We start from the raw sequence: 18,896 nt of genomic DNA, 5'->3' as shown, positions 1-18,896 counted from the left end.
CGTTGCTGCATGAAGTCCACATTGTGTGTATGTGCCTCACAGTGTCACCCTCCTCCTGCAGTCACAAAGGCTAAAGTCTCTCCCACATGTGTGCTGACAGACCCACTCTGGGAAATAATCGGAATTCCTCTGCTGATAGTATAATCTACCACTCTCGGCGTTACAATACACCCGCTGTTCTGTCTGAGAGAACACACACACACACACACATGCAGTCATCTCACTTCAAACAGCATCTTTGGCTCGACCAGATCAAATGACGCTGCAGCAGTCTACAGTAGAGAGGGGTCAAGAAAAGAGAATGATGCATTGAAGCTGGACTATAGAAAGTAGGGCAGGGTTTGTTTGGTTGCAGCTCTGCATGTTGCATGACCTTGTTGTACTGCATTCCTGACCCCCTCCCTTGACTCACTGGCCTGTCACACTGCTCCTAGCTACCATATCAGATCATGTCACAGCTATGTTATGTGTCCATTGAATCAAAATAAGCCAGAACAGGTGCTCTTTTGTTTTTCAGCTGCGAGGGGCCTTTGGTTTTCCCATGGAGCAGTATTTTTGGGTAGATGCGGTAATACGGGACATTTTTAAGTGTTTATGATTACTTTAAAAGGAAAAATCCACCCATAGGGCACTCTGGCAGCTGCTGCAGCTGCTGGCAGCATGCCTTGCATTTTTGTTGTCTTCTTGTATTTTCCTTACTCCTTGGGATAGCATGATAACAGGCAAAATGAACATACCCCAGACAGATGTTTTCAGTGCAGAATTAGATAAAAATGAAAGATGTCAGATATCTAAAACAAACAATAAACATCAAGTTTGTATCAGTCCTAAAAAGTCTAAGTTCCCAGTCAGAAATTTCAACTGGAACTGATGGACACTGGAATTTCTAACCTGGATAGTCTGAGGAACCTCACCAACTACGACCTCAAACTCCAATATGGCTGCTCTGCACATCAACAGTAGTGAAAGCTGTTGTGATAGTCTATAAATTAGTACCTCTGTCTTATTTGTGTCTCATTAAAATAGCGATACACACAGTACTGTCCAACTTATATCTGTGGAAATGTTGCTACGGTGTTTGCATGTGCAAAATTCAGCAAAATGCATTGTTATCAACTTGTATTGCTAACGATGAATGACCAGGCTAGAGCTAGTCTTGTTTGCAACATCTTGGTTTTCCGACATGTTGTACTGGAGCGCAATGAACTCAGGTGTGACATTATTCCTAGGTCAGTCCCTGCAACTTTCAGAAGTAAAGGGAACACAGTATTAGTGAGGTTGCAGAACTGAAACTTCTCCCGTGTGGAAAGCGTGTTGGAGAACCTAAGTGGCTGATGCAAAAACGTGAATGATACTGGGCAAACAACGTGGTGGACTCCATGGTGGAGGACCCGCTTCATTTGTAGATATAAATGGCTCATTCTAAGGAAACGATTATACGATTGTTATTTCCATAGTTATATACCATTTCTCCCAATAGATGCCCTTAAATCCTACACACTGGACGTTTGAAAACAGCAAGCGGTGCATTCCACAGCTGAATAAAGCAACTGGGGGATCTGCCTTGGGACATATAAGCAATCTGTCACTGTAACAGACCAAGACAACACAGGCTGAGGAAAACTGGACACACCAAAATCATAAATCACAACATTTCATCACAGAGTAACTCCTGGAATGCAGCAGAGCTCACAAATCCATTATGTATAACAATGTGAGAGTATCCCAGTGTGGATTTTTCCTTTAAATTGATGCTACACAATGCTAGTCTTGACGCATGCTGCTAGTTTGAAATAACATCTCCCCACTGTGGCACCTGTAACCTCTTTCAACCTTTTCTGGAATGCCAACGAGATGGAATTGGGGAAGAGGGGGGATAAAGCAGCGAGGAATTGAGTGTAATAATACAATAGATGGAGAGGGAGGGAGGGGGGCGGAGAGGACAGAGACAGAGCAAATAAAGAAAAAGGAGGCAATGAAAGAAAAGAGAGGTGGGAGGGGGGGTGCCTATATATGTGCTTAGCCATGGCCTTCAGCTGTGGAGTTCCTGTTGTTGTGAGGTGGGAGTTTCCCTCAGTGCGGGCCGAGAGGAAAACGACAGAGGATGTCTTTTTCCTGGTTGATGAAGAATGCCCGGGCCTCGAGGTCTTTCCTTTTCGCATGTATGTTTTATACAACTTTATGCCAGAGTGTCAATGCTAATGATCTGAACTGCTGTTCTGCCATGTCACTCTGGAGCTACGCCAGTGTGACACTGATGCATAAACATTTCAGTAGAGAGGCGAGCACAGGGGAAAGCATTCCTCCCAGGGCCACAGGGTTGTCTGCTCTTAAACACCCCGTCCAGCCTCACTACAGATTGGACTACACGTCCCAACATGCTCCCCCCACAATAGGGGGCGGGGGCCGTAAATCCTAGCAGCCAATGGCTTTGTGTCTGGGGATCTGTGGCTGGTGTGTTGCACGGCAGCTGTTGTCAATGGCAACAGAGGTTTTCAGGGAAGCATGAGCTGGACAGCTGGCAGAGGGTCCCTCAGTCCTCTACCGGGAGTCACATGATTCCCCCAGCAGCCAATCTCAGCCCAGCGCCCTCCTCTCTCCCTCGCTCCTTCTCTCTCATTTGCTCACTCTGGCTCTCTTCAGCTGCAGCAGGAGGGGGAGGGGAGATGGAAAGAGAGGAGGGAAGTGGAGACAGAGAGGGAGGGAGGCGAGGCGAGGGGCCAGCTTACACAGGGAGCGAGTGAAAGAGCTTGAGAACGAAAACGGAGAGCGGGAGTCTCTTCCCTCTGTGTGGCTATCAAGGAGAGAGGTGAGGAACCCACGCACGCCCTGTTTGCCCTCCAGCCTCCGCCCTGAGCAGCAGGAGAAGGAGAGAAGACAGAGGAAAGGACAAGAGAGGAGTGTTTGGTTGGATGTATCAGACTGTCACACTCAGAAACACAAGGAGAGACAGAACCATGCCTCTGTGGAGAGGCGCAGCAGTCGGCTGCCAGGCTGCCTCGCCTGTGTGAGGAGAGCAGGATTGGATTGCTGTTGGGAATACTGAACAAGGAAAAGAAGAAGAAACAAGGCAGGCAGCCGGTGATCTCGTGCCATGACTGGGAACAGGAGGAGAGAGGAGGCTTGCTGAAATCATGGACCAGGTGAGGATGGAGAGAAGGAAAGGAAGGGAGGGACTGAAGGGGAAGTGAAGGGGACCACCACCTTTAGAGTGCTTCACATTCACACCTTGCTGACACAAAACACACAGAGCAGCAGCAGCATTCATAACATCCATCATCCCCCTTTACATTCCCTCTAGGCAAAAAACAAACTGCACAGCATGCTGCTTATCCTGCGATGTGTTTTCTGCTTTCACCCCCTGGCGAGCTAGGTTTCACTCTGGGGGGGGAGGGGGCCGGCAGAGGTGCTGCCACCGGCAAGTGCCAGGCCCCTGGAGAGATGACACAGCTGAAAACATCACCGGCTTATCTCCGATATGGGGCATAAGATCAGCACTCTGGCAGAGGAAAGAGAGAGAAGCATAAAAAGAGGGGTGTGGCTCAGTTTGGTGGGTTAACAGGCATCCTCGGTCGTGATCCGTCTTAACATGTCATGCAGAAATTGGCACCCTTGCCTGGAGTCAGGATGGAGGCGGGAGACGGGATGTCATGCAACAGGGTTCCCATCCAGAGCTGCGTGTGTGTGTCTGCGTTCATTCATTCATGGAGGCTCAGACGAGCGTGTCTGCTGCTTTGTAACACTGTGTACTCATGTCACCAGCCCTTACAGAGACTGTCATCCACCGCTTGTTTGCTGTGAGAGCAGCTGATGCTTGGTCAATTTGACCCCTTCGCTTTAAACTTCTCCAGTATTTAAGGACTGTTTTGGAATATTTGGTGTGTTTTACAGCCTCTGTGTGGAGGCTGATTGCAGCCGCTGTTACCAGTTGTTGTATCCAGGCTGGAGGCAACCAGCTGCTAGTAGCTGAGTGTGTGATGAATGGTTTATAGAAGAGAATGCAGACACCCTCCTCATATCTCCTCTACGTTGCCCTCAATGCACTACTAGTGTCTGTCCTAGTCATTGATTACCTCATCCCCCTCTTATCTCCCTCCCTCCTTCTCCTCTGTTGCTTTGCGTCCTCTCCTCCTCCTGAGGTGGAACTGTTGTGAGCATCAGGTTCGTGATTAAGGAGGAGGAAGAGGAGGGGGAGATTAGGAGGGGTGTATGGGTGAGACACCCCAGCCCAACCCTTCGTTTGGCTGAATAATGCATGCGGTCCATAAGGGGAAAATCTCCTGTCTGTGCCCGCTCGCTCAGGTTGGGGTGACGTTAGCCCCCTAGTATAGCAGAGATGATGTCATCACTGCTGCTGGTCAGACTGTGGGTGTGTTTGGGTGTGGATGGGTAAAGACGTTTGCAGGAGGCATGCCATGTTTTTCACTTGTTTGTGTGTTTTCTTTCTCACTCATAACCTTATTTCCCCAAATGGGAAGCCTCAGGCAATAACACAGAGCACACAGTGTGTCTGACCATGGGTCATGGCCTCAGTGTCACACACACACACAAACACTTTCAGTATCAGTTCGCATTCTGCACCAAAAACCAAGAGTGGTGTCACTTACAGCACAATGTACCTCACAGGAAACAAAAACTATTTATAAGACTGCGCAGCGCTGCGAAATGCTGACACAGCGTGGCCTTGGTGCAGTGCTAAGGCTGGGTCGGTGTCATTTTAATAGATGGACCATATTGTGACGTTACAACCAAATATGATTATAGCACTTCCCGTTCATCACGTGACTGAGTATCATTGTCGTTGTGGAGCTTTATCTCAACTTGTGTTTCCTGCTCCAGGCCTTTGTCAGCCTGGTGTTTCGTGATGATTCTGTATATACAATGTGTATGTCTGAGAGGCTTCTACAGTCCACTGTCATTTGGCAGTGTAAACATGCAGTAACACTGCTGTGCAAATGTAAACAGAGGCATGTAGTGTTTACTATAGTCATGGAAAGGCTGCACGTTTACAGGACATCACCATGCAGTGTGTGCGTTTCTCTTTGTCCTCATTTTTCAGCTCTATGCAAGGAGAGACACACATGTTCAAACGCACAGTGATAAGGAGGGCAGTGGCTCAGTGAGGAACAGGAAAAGGCTGGTTACATAAAGTGTCTGTGAGAGCGAATCAAGGGCAGCAGTGGGACACCTCTTTTCTCTCAGAGTCTGTCTGCGCTACATTCTTCTGCACCCGAGTAATGCCGCGCTCCATGCTCTGCACATGATGTAAGTCATCCTCAGTGGAGGTGTCTGGTTTTACATGTTTATAAAACACGCTCACTGACACCAGGATGGTTCTCATTGGAAAAAAAAAAAAAACTTGCCCGAGGATGATTAAAATGCCAGACTCACTGCAAATCAGTTTGGGTCATTAGTGCTTTCAGATCAATAGTCATTAAGGCAGACCTGGGCAGAGCTGCGATGATGGCTGCCCTGTGAACTCTGGGTTTGGAGTATCCTGACCACATCCATCAGACAAAACAAGCAGTTCTCTTCGTTGTAACAGCCAGAGAGACAAGTTAGTGCTCGATCATGAAAGACAGAGCTAGAAAATATACATTTTCTGGGATAGTGTTGTCTGCAAACTTCTTTTTTATTGCACTCAATGAACTCCATAACTCCTGAGTGTACAGTGTGTAGGCAAGCGTTTCATTGCAGTGGAGGGAATCCCTCATACTGCCGGATGAGCCTCAGTGAGGTGGACAGGGGTGACGCTGCTGTGTTTATGCTGCTGTCTGAACATGACTCCCTCGAGGCTCAGTTTGGGCGGCACGGCGACATATGTCTAACTGTACTATGTGTGTGTGTGTATACCAGTGTGTGTGACTGTGAGTCCCTGTGGCTCTCAGCCAGAGTTATCTCACAAATTGTTTTGTCTGTTTCCCATAGATGTGACTGGAGTGGAATGCAGTCAAAATTAGCTCAGAGCAAAGCAGCCGCGGAGGGAGATGTTTTACGAGAGTGAAAGTGTGTGAGTGTTTAAAGAGAGAGAAAGAACAGGCTCTTATTAAGTTACAAACGAGATAGTGACAGGGAATGTGGAAGACAACAAGTGTGAGAGAGGGAAGGATAAAGGAAAAGCCTCATGGTGGAACAGGTGGTCTAATCTTACGCCCCACCCACAGCACCCCAAAGCCCCCTGCCTATGCCTCTGCAATCCTTGGACACTTGGACTTTCTTATTCTTTTGTCCTGAGCGGTTGAGACTGAAAGGATGAACTTTGTCTGTGCATTTGCATCAAAATTGACATTAAACACACACATATAAGCATATATACCCAGCCCTTCACCCATGCAGAGAGCTGCTGCAGCTTCTCTGACCTGTTTGTCAGTTTTGCATGGCAGAGACGAGGGGGATTACAATGAAAATTAACCACGCTACAGGACAGAAGCATAGTGTTTTTAGTTGAGTTTGCATGTGGTGAGCAAAACATGCAGAGGACTGTGTGGACATTTGTGGGACATGGAGCTGAGGGAGAATATGATTAACCTGGCAGCCATTTAAAGGCTTGTAGCAGATGAAGCAGGGAGTCTGTATGTAAAATATATACATAAAAAGAGTATTTTACCCCCACATTTTCCTCTACTTCTTTATAGGATAAAGAATGGGACATTTCTAGAGCAAATTTACACACATTTTGATCTATTTCCTCATTTTGAAATATATATACAAACATATTTAGATGTAACTGTCAACCTATTAGTATTAGTGTAAGATGAAGATGTTTTTGCATGTGAAGGATGTTAGTAAAGGGTTCCTGTTCTTAATTCGGGCTCAATTGGATTGTCAAGCGGGCGATAACCAAATGGTAGATGCCTGCAGGCAGACAATGGGCAAATTGTCCTGTGAAAGAAAACTAGGACACCCATCTCCAGGAAGTAAACAGCTCCTGTTCAGCTCAGGACGACTGCTTCGGACCTCAACCTCAATGCACAAGAGTGGCGAGCAATGAATGGATGCAGATGGCAGGGGTAACGGTGGGGGGTGCTCCCGCAGAGGTCGAAGGTTATCCCGTGGTGTTAAAGCCCTTCCTGTCAGCAGTGCTTTGCATCAGTCCAGGCCATGTCAGGGATCTGCGGGCTGATGACACAGGATGAGGAGGGGTAAATGGAACAAAACTGAGGGATGAGGTTTATTGGTCGCGTCCAATTAGGAGGCTGTTTGCTACTGAGTTTGTCCAATTTAAGCTAATGGGCCTGTCTGGCATGTGCAGCGCTCAGCTTGACATGTTTTAGATTTCAACTCATGACCTCTGTTTCTATCTCGAAATCAGTTTTCTGCCCTTCTTTTACGTCCTTGAGTCTTGACTTCAGCATCCAGGTTTTGAGTAAGGATGTCAGTCTGGCACGAACAGCTGTGCAGCTGATGCCTGCTGTTTCATTACTTTGATAATTAAACAGGCCACAGAGCTGCCCTACTGTTAGTGGGCACCACAGCTGCATATCAATAATGAACTGCGCACTTAACAAGCCACTGACCTCTTGTCCTATTTTCCAAACTACTGAAGATGAGACAATTAAATTGAAACTACATCCTGAGTTGTCAATTTGAAGATATTTCATCTTGTTTTAGGCATCATCCCTTCTTTCTGTACCACCTCCCTTTTTACCCTCTCATTCAATCCCTACACTGACCCTGTGTATGGACAGGTTGCACCAGTATCACCGCCATAAATCCTGCTAAATCCCACAGAGGGAGATAAAATAAAACTCACCATAGAGCTGTATCTGAGGACAACTTCGTTTTTTTACTCTCCACCTATACTCCACCTTGCCATGCCAGCACTGTAGTGAGCCCCCTTGTGGCCTCCAACTGCAACTGTGGCTCCATTTCTGTCTTTTCAGTGGGATTGAGGATTATCTGTTTAGGGAAATCTCTGCAAAGGAACAGATGGTGTTCTTTTTACAGAATTCAACCTAGAATAAGAAGTTTGTTTTGATGTTGATGACAGTGCACATTTATGTATATTCCACATGGGAAATAAATAATCCTCCCTGGTTTGGTGACCCCTCACCCTCATTGATTACAAAGCGAAAAAGCAACATTTTGTGTTATAATGTGTGCCTACTCATGCAAATCAATGTCCTCACTCACAGAATATACTTTCTTTAGCTTTTGTATGAACACACCATTGAAAATATAACAAAACAGTCATCTTTATGTGCATTTTGCTAGTTAAGAATATGTTTCTGTGAGTGTTGACATTCCTTTTGAATTCAGTATATCTGCGTGTGTGTGCCCAGCTTATATTTAAAGGCTTAAGAGGTGAGCAATGCCAGTCTTTTGTTCACTCTGTTCTTATCTCTGTCTGCGATTTAGTCTCAAGCACGAAGTCTAACACTAGAATTACAATTCCTTGAGACTGACAACAGCATTTAAGACCCATGAACCAAATATTTCTGCACTGATGGTTGGTTGGGTGAAAACAGGGACCTTTCTGAAGGTTAGAAATCTGTCCTCCAAAAGGAGAACACCCTGCTTTAAGGCCATGTCTAGACAAACTTATCTCTGAGTTTTAAGGCCAGGGAAACGCTTGGATTAAGATATGATCCCCCTTGAACATACGGGATTATTCAGTTTACTGTATATTCTGTAAGAGGTGTGGCTTACAGCTTTTGTTGTACCACAGTTAATCAGCCGTTGGCCTCAGGGTCCTTTCTTTAAATCACCTTTTTCTTTGCATAGATGTACAGATGTATTCATACTCAAATGAGGCTCCTGATAAAAAATGAAGCAGCAGTTGTCTGGATGGCTGTGATTTGTTTTACTAGGTTTACACTGCAGGTTAGGTTTTTACTAAACCTTTATTTAAACAGGTGGAAGTCTTATTTGAATTAAAAACTTTTTTTGAGAGAGAGACTTGGCAAAGACAGCAGCATGAATCATATCAATAAAAATCTGACTGATAAATACTTTATGCACAGTCTATCTGTGTAAAACAAATATTTTTTAAGGGCAGAAAATTAGTTTAGTGGACCAGTCTCAATTCCGTTATTTGGCACAATGTGTGAAAAAACATTTATTGCAGCCAAAAAGTTGTTGAAGCTTCAAGAAACTGCCAACATGACAGCAAAATTCTCTCTTTAACTAAATTAAAGTGAAATAGTCACCTGGAAACATCCAACAGTTAAGTTTTAGGATGTGTGATCATATCAGTTTGCAGGGTTCTCCCAAATCTTTCAACTGCCCATTGTCCGTATGGATGGATTACTGAATGGGCCTACCGGGCACAGGCCCAGGGGCCCAAAATGTCAAGGCCCCCCTGGCCTTCACCTGCAAAATAAATGAACATAAAGAGACACAAAATTACCACAAAGAGACACAAAATGATCACAACGAGACACAACATAATCGCAACGAGATACAAAACCACAGAGAGATGCATAACAACAACAAAGAGATGGAAAACAACAACATAAATAGGCCAAACAACTATAAAGTTTGTGTGTCTTGCTCCTGTGTAGAAGCGGTGGTGGGGCCTACTGCATGTCTGGGCCTAGGGGCCCATTGTCTCATAATCCGCCCACAATTGTCCGTTGTATATTCAGGCTGGTGTATTCGGGGAACATGCCACCTACTAATAACATGTAATTCTAATTTTACCTGAGTTATTTTAGGAGGTTCCTGACTCACCAGTGACCAGCAGAAAAATCTGATGTAAACAGTTTTGCTGATATCAGATAAAGGGGTTCCCGAATGTGACTTGAAGACATATCTCATCCTTAGAACTTGTTTCCATTGTCTCCCTGACCGTGCCACAGGAAGTGATGCTAGAGGCAGGAAGCAAAGCTGTGAAAGGTAAAGAGGCTGCAAACACGTGAAGTGACGGGCAGCAGGAAGGAAACTTGCGGCGTTGCTACTGGAACTACTGTTTATTTTCCTTCTCTGTCTCTCAGAAGAGGTTTAGTGGAAATGAAAAGGTGGAGTGGGGGCTACAGGGATGTCCTTTGATGAATGTGTGCCAAGCAATTATAGTAACAGCTTACATTTATAGAAACAGTGGAATACACTGGATGTGATTCAGTTGTTGCTGTTGTCTGGAGCTTTGAGGAATAGATTGATCGAGACAGACTGGAGACTTTGGGGAGTTGAATTAGTGGTCACTTGTGCAAATGGTGACACCTGAACATCCACTACTTTCCCTGTTAGACTCGGGTATTTCCTTCTCTTTGTTCCTTTATCTCAAACACTCCCACATGGCTGCTCTATCAGCTCTAGTCATGTTAAGGAAAACATCATGAAGAGGAGGCTCAGCAGTTCATGTGTAGGGATGAGATAGTGTATCAGCTTGTACAGGAAGATAAGACTGAAACTGCCTTGGAACAGTTTGGACAGCAGGCTTACACACATATAACCCAGTAAAAGACAGTAACAGTGAGTAGGTGTTGATACAAACGTCTGTATCAGTGGTAAAAACTGTAGAAACAGGGCTAAAATAGAAGCACGTCCAGTCATAAGCACAGGCTTGTGGTGGTCCTTTATTATGTGTGTGCGTGTGTACGTGTGTACGTGTGTACGTGTGTACGTGCGTGCGCGCGTTCTTGGCCCCAATGAGTCATTCTCTCCAGTATCCTACCCAGCCGAACGTCCTCTGCAACAGCCAGAGCTCGGACTTAAACCCGTCTCCGCAGCCATGCAGCAGCCCGTTGTGTCCACGGGCTCGTCTGAGTTACTACGGCCTACGGGAGAATGAGCGAGGCAGCTGCAAGAGAGGAGGGGGATTAAAATGAAATGTAGTGTGGGACGAGGCGCAGAGGGAAGACGGGTCAGCAGGTCAACAGAGGAACAGAGATGACACATAAGACAAAGTGTAGAGACATGAGCTAGACTGCAGTATAGGCCATTACTGGATATCAAAAACTGGACGTAGATGTCATCGTTAGACAGCGAAAGAACAACAAAAATCAGTTAATGTACAGACCTGTTCTATGACTTCACTTGTTTTAGCTTATTTATATAGAGTCATGTATACTTAACATCACAGTTTATGATATGTAAACTGTGTGTCTGTGTTTTAGAAGTTTGAATGTATTTTGTAGTGTTCAAGACCTTAATTGGTTTCTGTTTGGACCTTGAAGCTTACTTGAGTTTTGTAACTTACTGCAGTTTCATCAAAGTTACATTATTATTACATTATACTACATGTTTACATGCTTTAATGTTAAAAAATGACTTTATTTTTCGCAGTGTGTGTGCTGGAACACCTGCATTCAAGCGGCAATCTCAGGGGTTGAAAAATGAAGCCAACGCGAAAGTCTCAAAAACTGCAGTTCTTTTAATGACCACTTGAGGCTGGATCCAGAAGCCGGTCGATCCTCATAGACCCCCATGTTTAAATGCCCAGCTTTACAGCAGAAATAATCATGTTAACAGCCTCGCATAAAAAAGGGTTTAGGTCTCTACAGCTAATTTCCTCCTTCCATGACAACTGTATGGGGTGTGAATTTTTATGTAACTCATCTTTTTACATTTTACTGAGGCTTAAAGTTACGCATAATTAAGGGCGAGCTGCTTTGAGAGACAGGCTGTCTGCCGATAGTGTCTTCCACTTCTCATTCAGATCAACCCCTCGCTCCTCCACAGCTCCAGCCCCTCACCCAAATATGGTCACTCCTGTCACCAAAAAAACAAAATGCCAAACTCGAGGCTTCAAATGGGAGTCGACAAATGAATAGGTGATGTCACAGTAGCGACATCCGTTATTTTTATAGTCTGTGGTATTCACCCTCTGTCTGAAACACCATTTTAGCATCTGTCTGACTTTCTGGGTCTTCTGTATCTCTGCATCTCTGACGGAACTGAGAATAGCAGCACTTGTTAATGTGAAAAATCACCAATAAAAGCTTCTACAGAAACCGGCAGGAATATGATCCAAAATCAGGGCAACTAAGATGACGTATTTCCCTGACATTAGCATGTAGCTACATGTATGTCAGCAGTGTACTTAGAGTCAGGGAATGACTGTTAAATGAGAATAGTGACACTTTTTACGGTGAGAAATTTACAATATCAGCTACCAAGTTTATGGATTTCCCTGACCTTATCATATAGCTTCATTTAGCAGTGTAGGCTGTGTAACGATATAAAGAAATCCAGCACGCGTCATACTGTAGCCAGAGTAAAGAAAAGAGGCAGGTTTTCAACAGTGTACAGAATGGTCTGAAACATGGGATTACTTTTATATTCGTTTACCTCATTATGTAAAACTTTGGCCCTGTTTAATATGAACATCCAAAATTGTAACACTATATGTAAGACACAAAATGTGGAAAAGCATAATAGGTCCCCTTTAAACTGCATTAGCACTCAACAAAAATGAATGTAGACTGTGATAGATTTAATCCGTGTAAGTTTCCAGAGTCTACTTGCCATTTTTCGTATCACAGGGAAATGAACGGAAACCAATGGTGACCCAAAATGGCAGGAAAACTATATCCAGAATCTGACATAAATGTTTCCACCTCACCGGAAAAAAAGTTTTGGTGGAAACACAGCATCATTGAAACTTTGTGGGATTCTGTGGCCATGAAATGAAGTTCCTAAGACTCAGTAATTGGTAAGATCTTATCTCTTATTTGTTAAAGAGGACAAGGGATTGAGCAGTGTAGGATGTAGGATGCAAAAAGCTGCAGTTCTGAGTCACTTCTTCACAAATTTATGTGAAAATCGAAACATTTCAGTCAAGTCTCAATATGCCTGTGCAGTACAGTGACAAAACCTGCCTGTGCTGCCCGGTCAGCTGTTTCCTCCCCTTGTGCCAGTTGTCGGGTCAGACAAAGAGGACTCCTCCTGTCGCAGAGAGAAGGGGGAATTTACGGCTCTAACCCTAACCCCAAACCCCCCTCTCAACCTTCCCGCAACCCTCTTCAAAGGAGTGCCACAGGAGCCTCTGTGTCAACAGGACGCCAAAGACGACCAGAGTGTGAGACGTACGGCAGAACCCCTCACATATCTACATCTCATTCACGAGTACAAATATATCCGAACCTCTCCCTCTCTCATCGTCGACATCCACGTCTCAATCACACACTTACAGACATGTATGTGTTCGTACATGCTTAGCAATAAGCAGCTGAACATTACTTGTTAAGCTCGAGCATATGTGTTCCTATCAGCTCCACATTTCTAAGGCTCTCCACTCTAGGCCCGTTTCCACCGCAGGAACTTCGGGGTCATTTTACGGGGCCGGGGCCGTTGGTGCGTGTCTCCACTGCAGGAACCACCCCCGAAGGACAGAGTTCTGGAACTTTTACAGGGTCTAAACAAGTCCCTGCCTCAGGGTAGGTACTCAGAACGGCCCCGAAAGACTCCTGGCTGGGGCTTGGGGATTACTTGGTGCTGATTGGATATACTCAAGGAGGGATGTGACGACAACAGAAAGCAACAAAATAGCCGGCATTTTTAAAACTCAGCAGACGAGGGTTAGCTCGTTCATATAGCTTCCGCCGCCATGTAAAAAAAACTCACTAAATGGCCCGTGAAAAAAATATTTTTTCCAGCGGATATCTTAGTTACAACATGATTGAGCTAGCAAAGCAGTTTTGTGTTGCTATGTGTGGTATTTATTCAGTTTTGGGAAATCACGATGTCTAGAAAGCATCAGCTGACAGGGACAGCTAACAGCAGCAGCAAAGCTAACATCAGGACGTCATCTGTTAAAAGCCTCCCGTTGTCGGATACGACATGAAACTACTCCAGTTAGCTCAATCATGTTGTAACTAAGACATCCGCTGGAAAAAATATTTTTTTCACGGGCCATTTAGTGAGTTATTACAGACACCGCTATTGGCTAACGGCGTCCCTATGTCGCCCCGGTCAAAATGGTCGTGCAACGATTACGTAAGATCCAGAGCCCGTAACTTTACAGGAACCTTCCTCGTACTCCGCTCTCTCAGTGGAGACACGGCGGTTGAGAGGGCCGAGTGAGAGGACGTTCCTGTAGTAGTTCCTGCCCCCCAGATAGTACCAGGAACTTCTTCAGTGGAAACGGGCCTTCTGACCGAGTGCTCACCAGACACATTTCACTCTATCAGGCCCAGACAGCGATAATCTTTCTATTGCACTTGAGACGACAGAGAGAAGGTTAGAAAGAGGGAGAGAGGACTTGCACATTGTGTCTTCTTGGCTCTCAGCAGTAGGAAAACCATCCAAGCACCTTCATTAAATGCAACTGTATAAAGTAGAGGGATAGTGTGGCCTGTGTTACACGCTCTCCAGAGGCTTAAAGTAAATGATGTTGAAAAGATCTGGCAACTACTCTCCTCAGACTGAAAGTATGTGTGTGCAGAGAGGGGTGACGGACATTAACTGAAAGGGCAGATTCAATAACTTGAGGGAAGCGGAGTGAAACAGAGGAGATATGAAAGAATGAGAAGCTTCCGGGGGGGTAAAGTAGTGACCACAATTAATCGTAGCATACCAGCACACACGCTCTGTGAAGTGGCCTAGAATGGTACGAAGGATGGCAGGGGATACCCAACCACCAACTCCCTCCATCCCTCCCAATCGCCTCCACAGCTTCAGCAGCAGAGCGGGGAGGCTGGACCACTTGCCGAGCCAAGCCAGCGGAGGGGAGGTGGGAGTCGGGGAGGCGCGGTCAAGCGAGCTAATAGGATGATGGTTGTTTATGGGTTTGTCCGACAAGGCGCCAAGCTGCGTGTGTGATTATGTAATGACCGAGGGGAGTCTCTGGATGCTCCCTGCTCGTCTTCAGCCGGCCCTTGAGGGAAAGAGATCGGGGCGTGTCGCGTCATATCACCATCAGATTGGGGCTTACTCAGTCAATCACGGGGACGTACCCGATGCCTGAGGCTGTGTGTCAGTGACTAAGGCTGACCCAGAGACGAAGAAAAGAGAGACATCAAATGCAGTATGTCGACAATACCCTCGTCTTTTGGCGAGATGTGGATAAAATTGCGGCTCTTTTCTTTATGTCAAAATCAGCATTTTAAAATGTGCTTACCCGCCTGCTCAGATATGACACCTCAAACACACTCCCCCTTCCTCCTCTCTGCACCTCTCATTCTCAGCCAACCAGCAGCTCATCAATAATACAAAGCCCATTTTGCTCGGCTGACAGGCAAATTGATGTGTAGCGTGAGCGTCTATCTGCATGCAATCTGGGGTAAGATGTGGACAAACCTCAACACAGGAGGGGTTCACTAACATCAGATCATTCTTCCCACAGAAAAGTGTCGAGGCACAGACTGATTTATCACGTAATAGGAAACACATGGGCTGCAGAAGGATGCTGCGGAGATGGATCCAGATTGGAGGTCAGAGAAGATAGAAAAAGTCCAGCTGTGACAGCCCTCACGCTCCTTGACCCCCCCCCCCCCCGTCTGCCTCGTCACCCTCCCTTTTTCTCATAGACAATCTGCCCTGCTGCTCTCTCACCTTAAGACCAGGATACTGCTGCTAAGCCTCTCTGGGCTCTCACTCTGCCACGGTGGATTTCCAACCAGCCGTGTGTTCACAGAAACTGCTTTGGCCGCGCTATATGAGCGACCTGTAGGCAGGATTTGGGTCACGTATGGTAATTAACCGTCTCAAATGGGGGATGAGCGAAGGTCATGACTAGGACTTTGGGAGAGTGTCCTCTGTAAGCCTTTGGCTGTGGTATTGTGTGTCTCAGAGGCAGAGGTTGGAGGCCGTGGAGAGAGAGTGAGCAGACAGAGAAGACATGTTGAGATGGAGGCTGAGTTGGCAGCTGCACTTCTTGGCGTGGGAAGACTTCTGTAAGCTGCTTTTTCCCCCCTATGACTCCAGTCTGTTTCCCCATAGGCAGGCAGGCTTTTGAAGTGGCTCACTGATACTTGCACCCCTCAGAGTAATAGTAGCCACATGGGCCCCCAGCTTTGAGCCATCACAGCGGCTGAAGCACCGTGCCTCCACATTTTGGTCTTCTCTCACTGTTTTTCATTCATCAGGACTAAAGCTAATGTTTACACCTCTTACTCATAATGCCATGGCTACCGTGAAGCATATATAGTAGTATGAGGTAGTGTGACTTCTTGGCAGCGGTCTGAAGTTCCTGCTCTGTTGATGAGTAAGCTTCCCCTGACTGTACTGCACATCTATTGATTCGGTGTTCATCTACAGCCAGAGGGGCTAAAAATACAAGTTTTCCGAGAATGTATGTTTTAAAGTCTATTCTGTCTGGGTGTGGAAGGAATACTCTCTCAGTGACTTATGTTTTTGTTTGTGAAGACCTTTTCTCTTGAGTCTATGTATTTATTTGAGTCACACTCTGTGTTAGACTTGTGCGCCTTTTGTTAGTAGCACTCATATATGATTAGGCGATGAGAATTTTCTGATCTAAAAATAAGTCTGATACATCCCATTTTACAAGCCTGGGGTTTACGGCCTTTACAGTACATCAGATTTATGAGGTAACTGTAAGTGTCACTGTAAGGGGATTAGAGCGGTATCATTGATCATTTAGTTGATTGATACAGCTATTTTAAGTTAGAAGTCATGTTTTAAGTCATTTTTTAAGTAAAAATGCCAGAAATTCATTAGTTGTTTCTTCTCAAATGCAAATTTTTGCCTTTTAAAAAGCTTTTTATATAGGTCAAGTGAAGATGTTTAACTTTATAGACCAAATGATTAATCAGTTACTTGAGAAAATAATTAGCAGAATAGTCGATCATGAAAATAATCATTAATTGCAGCCTGCAGTTGTTCTCTCACTTATCTTTTGATGACATAAATACAACCCCACAAACCTGTGTGATTGTCGCATTTAACTAAGTACATTTACTCAAGTACAAGTCTGAGGTACTTTACTTAAGTATTTCCATTTTATGCCACTTTATACTTCTACCCCACTACTTAAACAAACAGTAAATGTAATTACCTGGATGTATATGAAATAGTTTAAATTAGCTCCACTTCAACCAGACGTAACATTAAAATGCTGCTTATATAATATTAATGTTTCAGTAATTATATAGTTTGAGACGAATATACTAATGTAATACTATTATGGGCCATGCTGCCTGCATGAGTACTTTAGCTTTTGATACTTACAGTAGATTTTATGAATAATACTTGTGTACTTTTGAATGCAGAACTTCTACGTAAAGTATTATCACATTGCAGTTATGGTAGTTTTACAGCTGTTGACACATTTGCTGGTTAAACTTGAGTTAAACTTGATTCATTGTCGTACATACTTTAATATATTGTGTAATATATTGTAATTGCCTACAATTAAAACGCCTCGTTCTTACTTGTACTTACTGTCTTGGTGGCATCAGTCACCCCTCCCATCCAAATGTTTTGGCACAGCCAGAGGGAGCCCGCACGCTGTGGGTTTGCAGGGCGGAGCGCACAGATTTACCCAACGCACCCTCCTCTAATTTGACTCCCCTCTATTCCCAGAGTGTCAAGTTAGCCACAATACAAATGTGTCATTTCCGGTGAAGATGTCTACTATAAAAGCTTGAACTAAACCTACATAAGTTGAGTACACTTTTTTACTGGATTAAAATACCTTATGTGTGCTGATAGGATATAAACACTGGGGCTTTTATTTATTTAAGTGTAAACATGTAAGCAATCAAAACCTATTAGAAACAAATTTCCATGATTGTTTATCAGTTTCCAGAGATGCGACAAGGCGAGTTTTGACTCTAGCTTTACCCACATTCAGTCATGAGTGGGCCATCACCAGTGGTGGAAGAAGTACTTCTAGCTTATACTTAAGTAGAAGTAGCAATACTACACGGTATAAATACTCTGTTACAAATAAAAGTCCTGCATTTAAAATCTTACACAAGTAAAAGTACAGAAATATTAGCATAAAAGTATACTTAAAGTCTTGAAAATGAAAGTGCTCAATATGCAGAATAGTGTATGTTTATTTAATTGAATTATAATTATTGTACTGGAATATTACTTCAGTGTTTTCGCTGGTGGGGCTTTTTTTTAGCAGCCAGGTCTTATCTTTATCTAGGCCTATTGTAATAAAACAGAATTTTTAATATATTTTTCTATTATTAATCTGAATCTGAAGTAACTAAAAGAAAAAAGTACAATATTAGTCTGTGAAATGTAGTGTAGTAAAATGAGCCTATAAAGTAGTGGAACATTGAAATACTCAAATAAAGTACTACTATCTTATTACTGTACTTGAGCAAAGTATTTGAGTGACTGTACATAGTTATTTTCCACCACCGCCAACTCCTTTGTGTACACATTCCTTCCCACGCCTTTACTTTGAAGGCCCAGTCTCCTGACTTCCGGTGTCCCCCCCATGTGTTTTGACGCTGCTGCAGTGAGTTTCCAGGCAGGGCCGAGCACAGAGGGATTTAGTTATGTACAACTGATGCGGTCTGGCGGAAGAAGAAGAAGAAGTAGAGGATGAGGAGGGGGTGAGCGCAGTGAACGTCCCGAAACAACGGGAACAGAGAGGGGTTTTTTTCGGGAGGAAGGAAGCTGGATAAGTGTTGAACATATAAGTTTGCGTCTGACCGGAGCGCTGTTACTCTCAGAGCTGCTCGTGTTGCCGCCTGTGCAGCAACAAATCTGCCTCTCCTTGTTGCAGCCAAACAGTCTCTGCTGTCCAATGAATGGAGTTGCTTTTTGCCTTGTTGGAATACCACCCTACTCTGAGAACCACGTAAGTACACGCAGCTGCCTTATCGATCATTGTATTGATACCGGGATAGCGTTATTGTGTGTGGACGGACTGAAGTGCAGCGCGGCGCTGCTGGTCAGAGACCGTGATTTCCTAAGAGGATTAACACTAGTTTACATAGCTGCTGTGTACACACACACTCGGCGACATATACTGTACAGAAACCAAGTGTTTGATCAGTGTTTTGCTGCAGCTTTTGTGCACTATTGTGGAC

The 18,896-nt window shown here is 44.7% G+C and overlaps 1 protein-coding gene across 2 annotated transcripts in view; it reads left to right on the top strand.

Moving 5' to 3' along the window:
- The first annotated feature begins 2,671 nt into the window (after window positions 1–2,671).
- arhgap23a (Rho GTPase activating protein 23a) overlaps window positions 2,672–18,896 on the top strand; it is a 77,349-nt gene continuing 61,124 nt past the window's right edge. Inside the window, exon 1 of one of the 2 annotated variants that reach the window (XM_050069586.1) lies at window positions 2,672–3,143. In XM_050069586.1, coding sequence (XP_049925543.1) covers window positions 3,135–3,143 — 9 coding nt within the window. In that variant the 5' untranslated portion in view covers window positions 2,672–3,134. Of the gene's footprint in view, window positions 3,144–18,345; window positions 18,665–18,896 lie in introns of those variants that run through there. The other variant, XM_050069583.1, reaches the window with a different exon arrangement.

Source organism: Epinephelus moara, chromosome 18 (assembly GCF_006386435.1).
Source record: "Epinephelus moara isolate mb chromosome 18, YSFRI_EMoa_1.0, whole genome shotgun sequence".
In the NCBI taxonomy this organism is placed as follows: domain Eukaryota; kingdom Metazoa; phylum Chordata; class Actinopteri; order Perciformes; family Serranidae; genus Epinephelus; species Epinephelus moara.
This window is presented reverse-complemented; position numbering and strand designations above follow the sequence as displayed.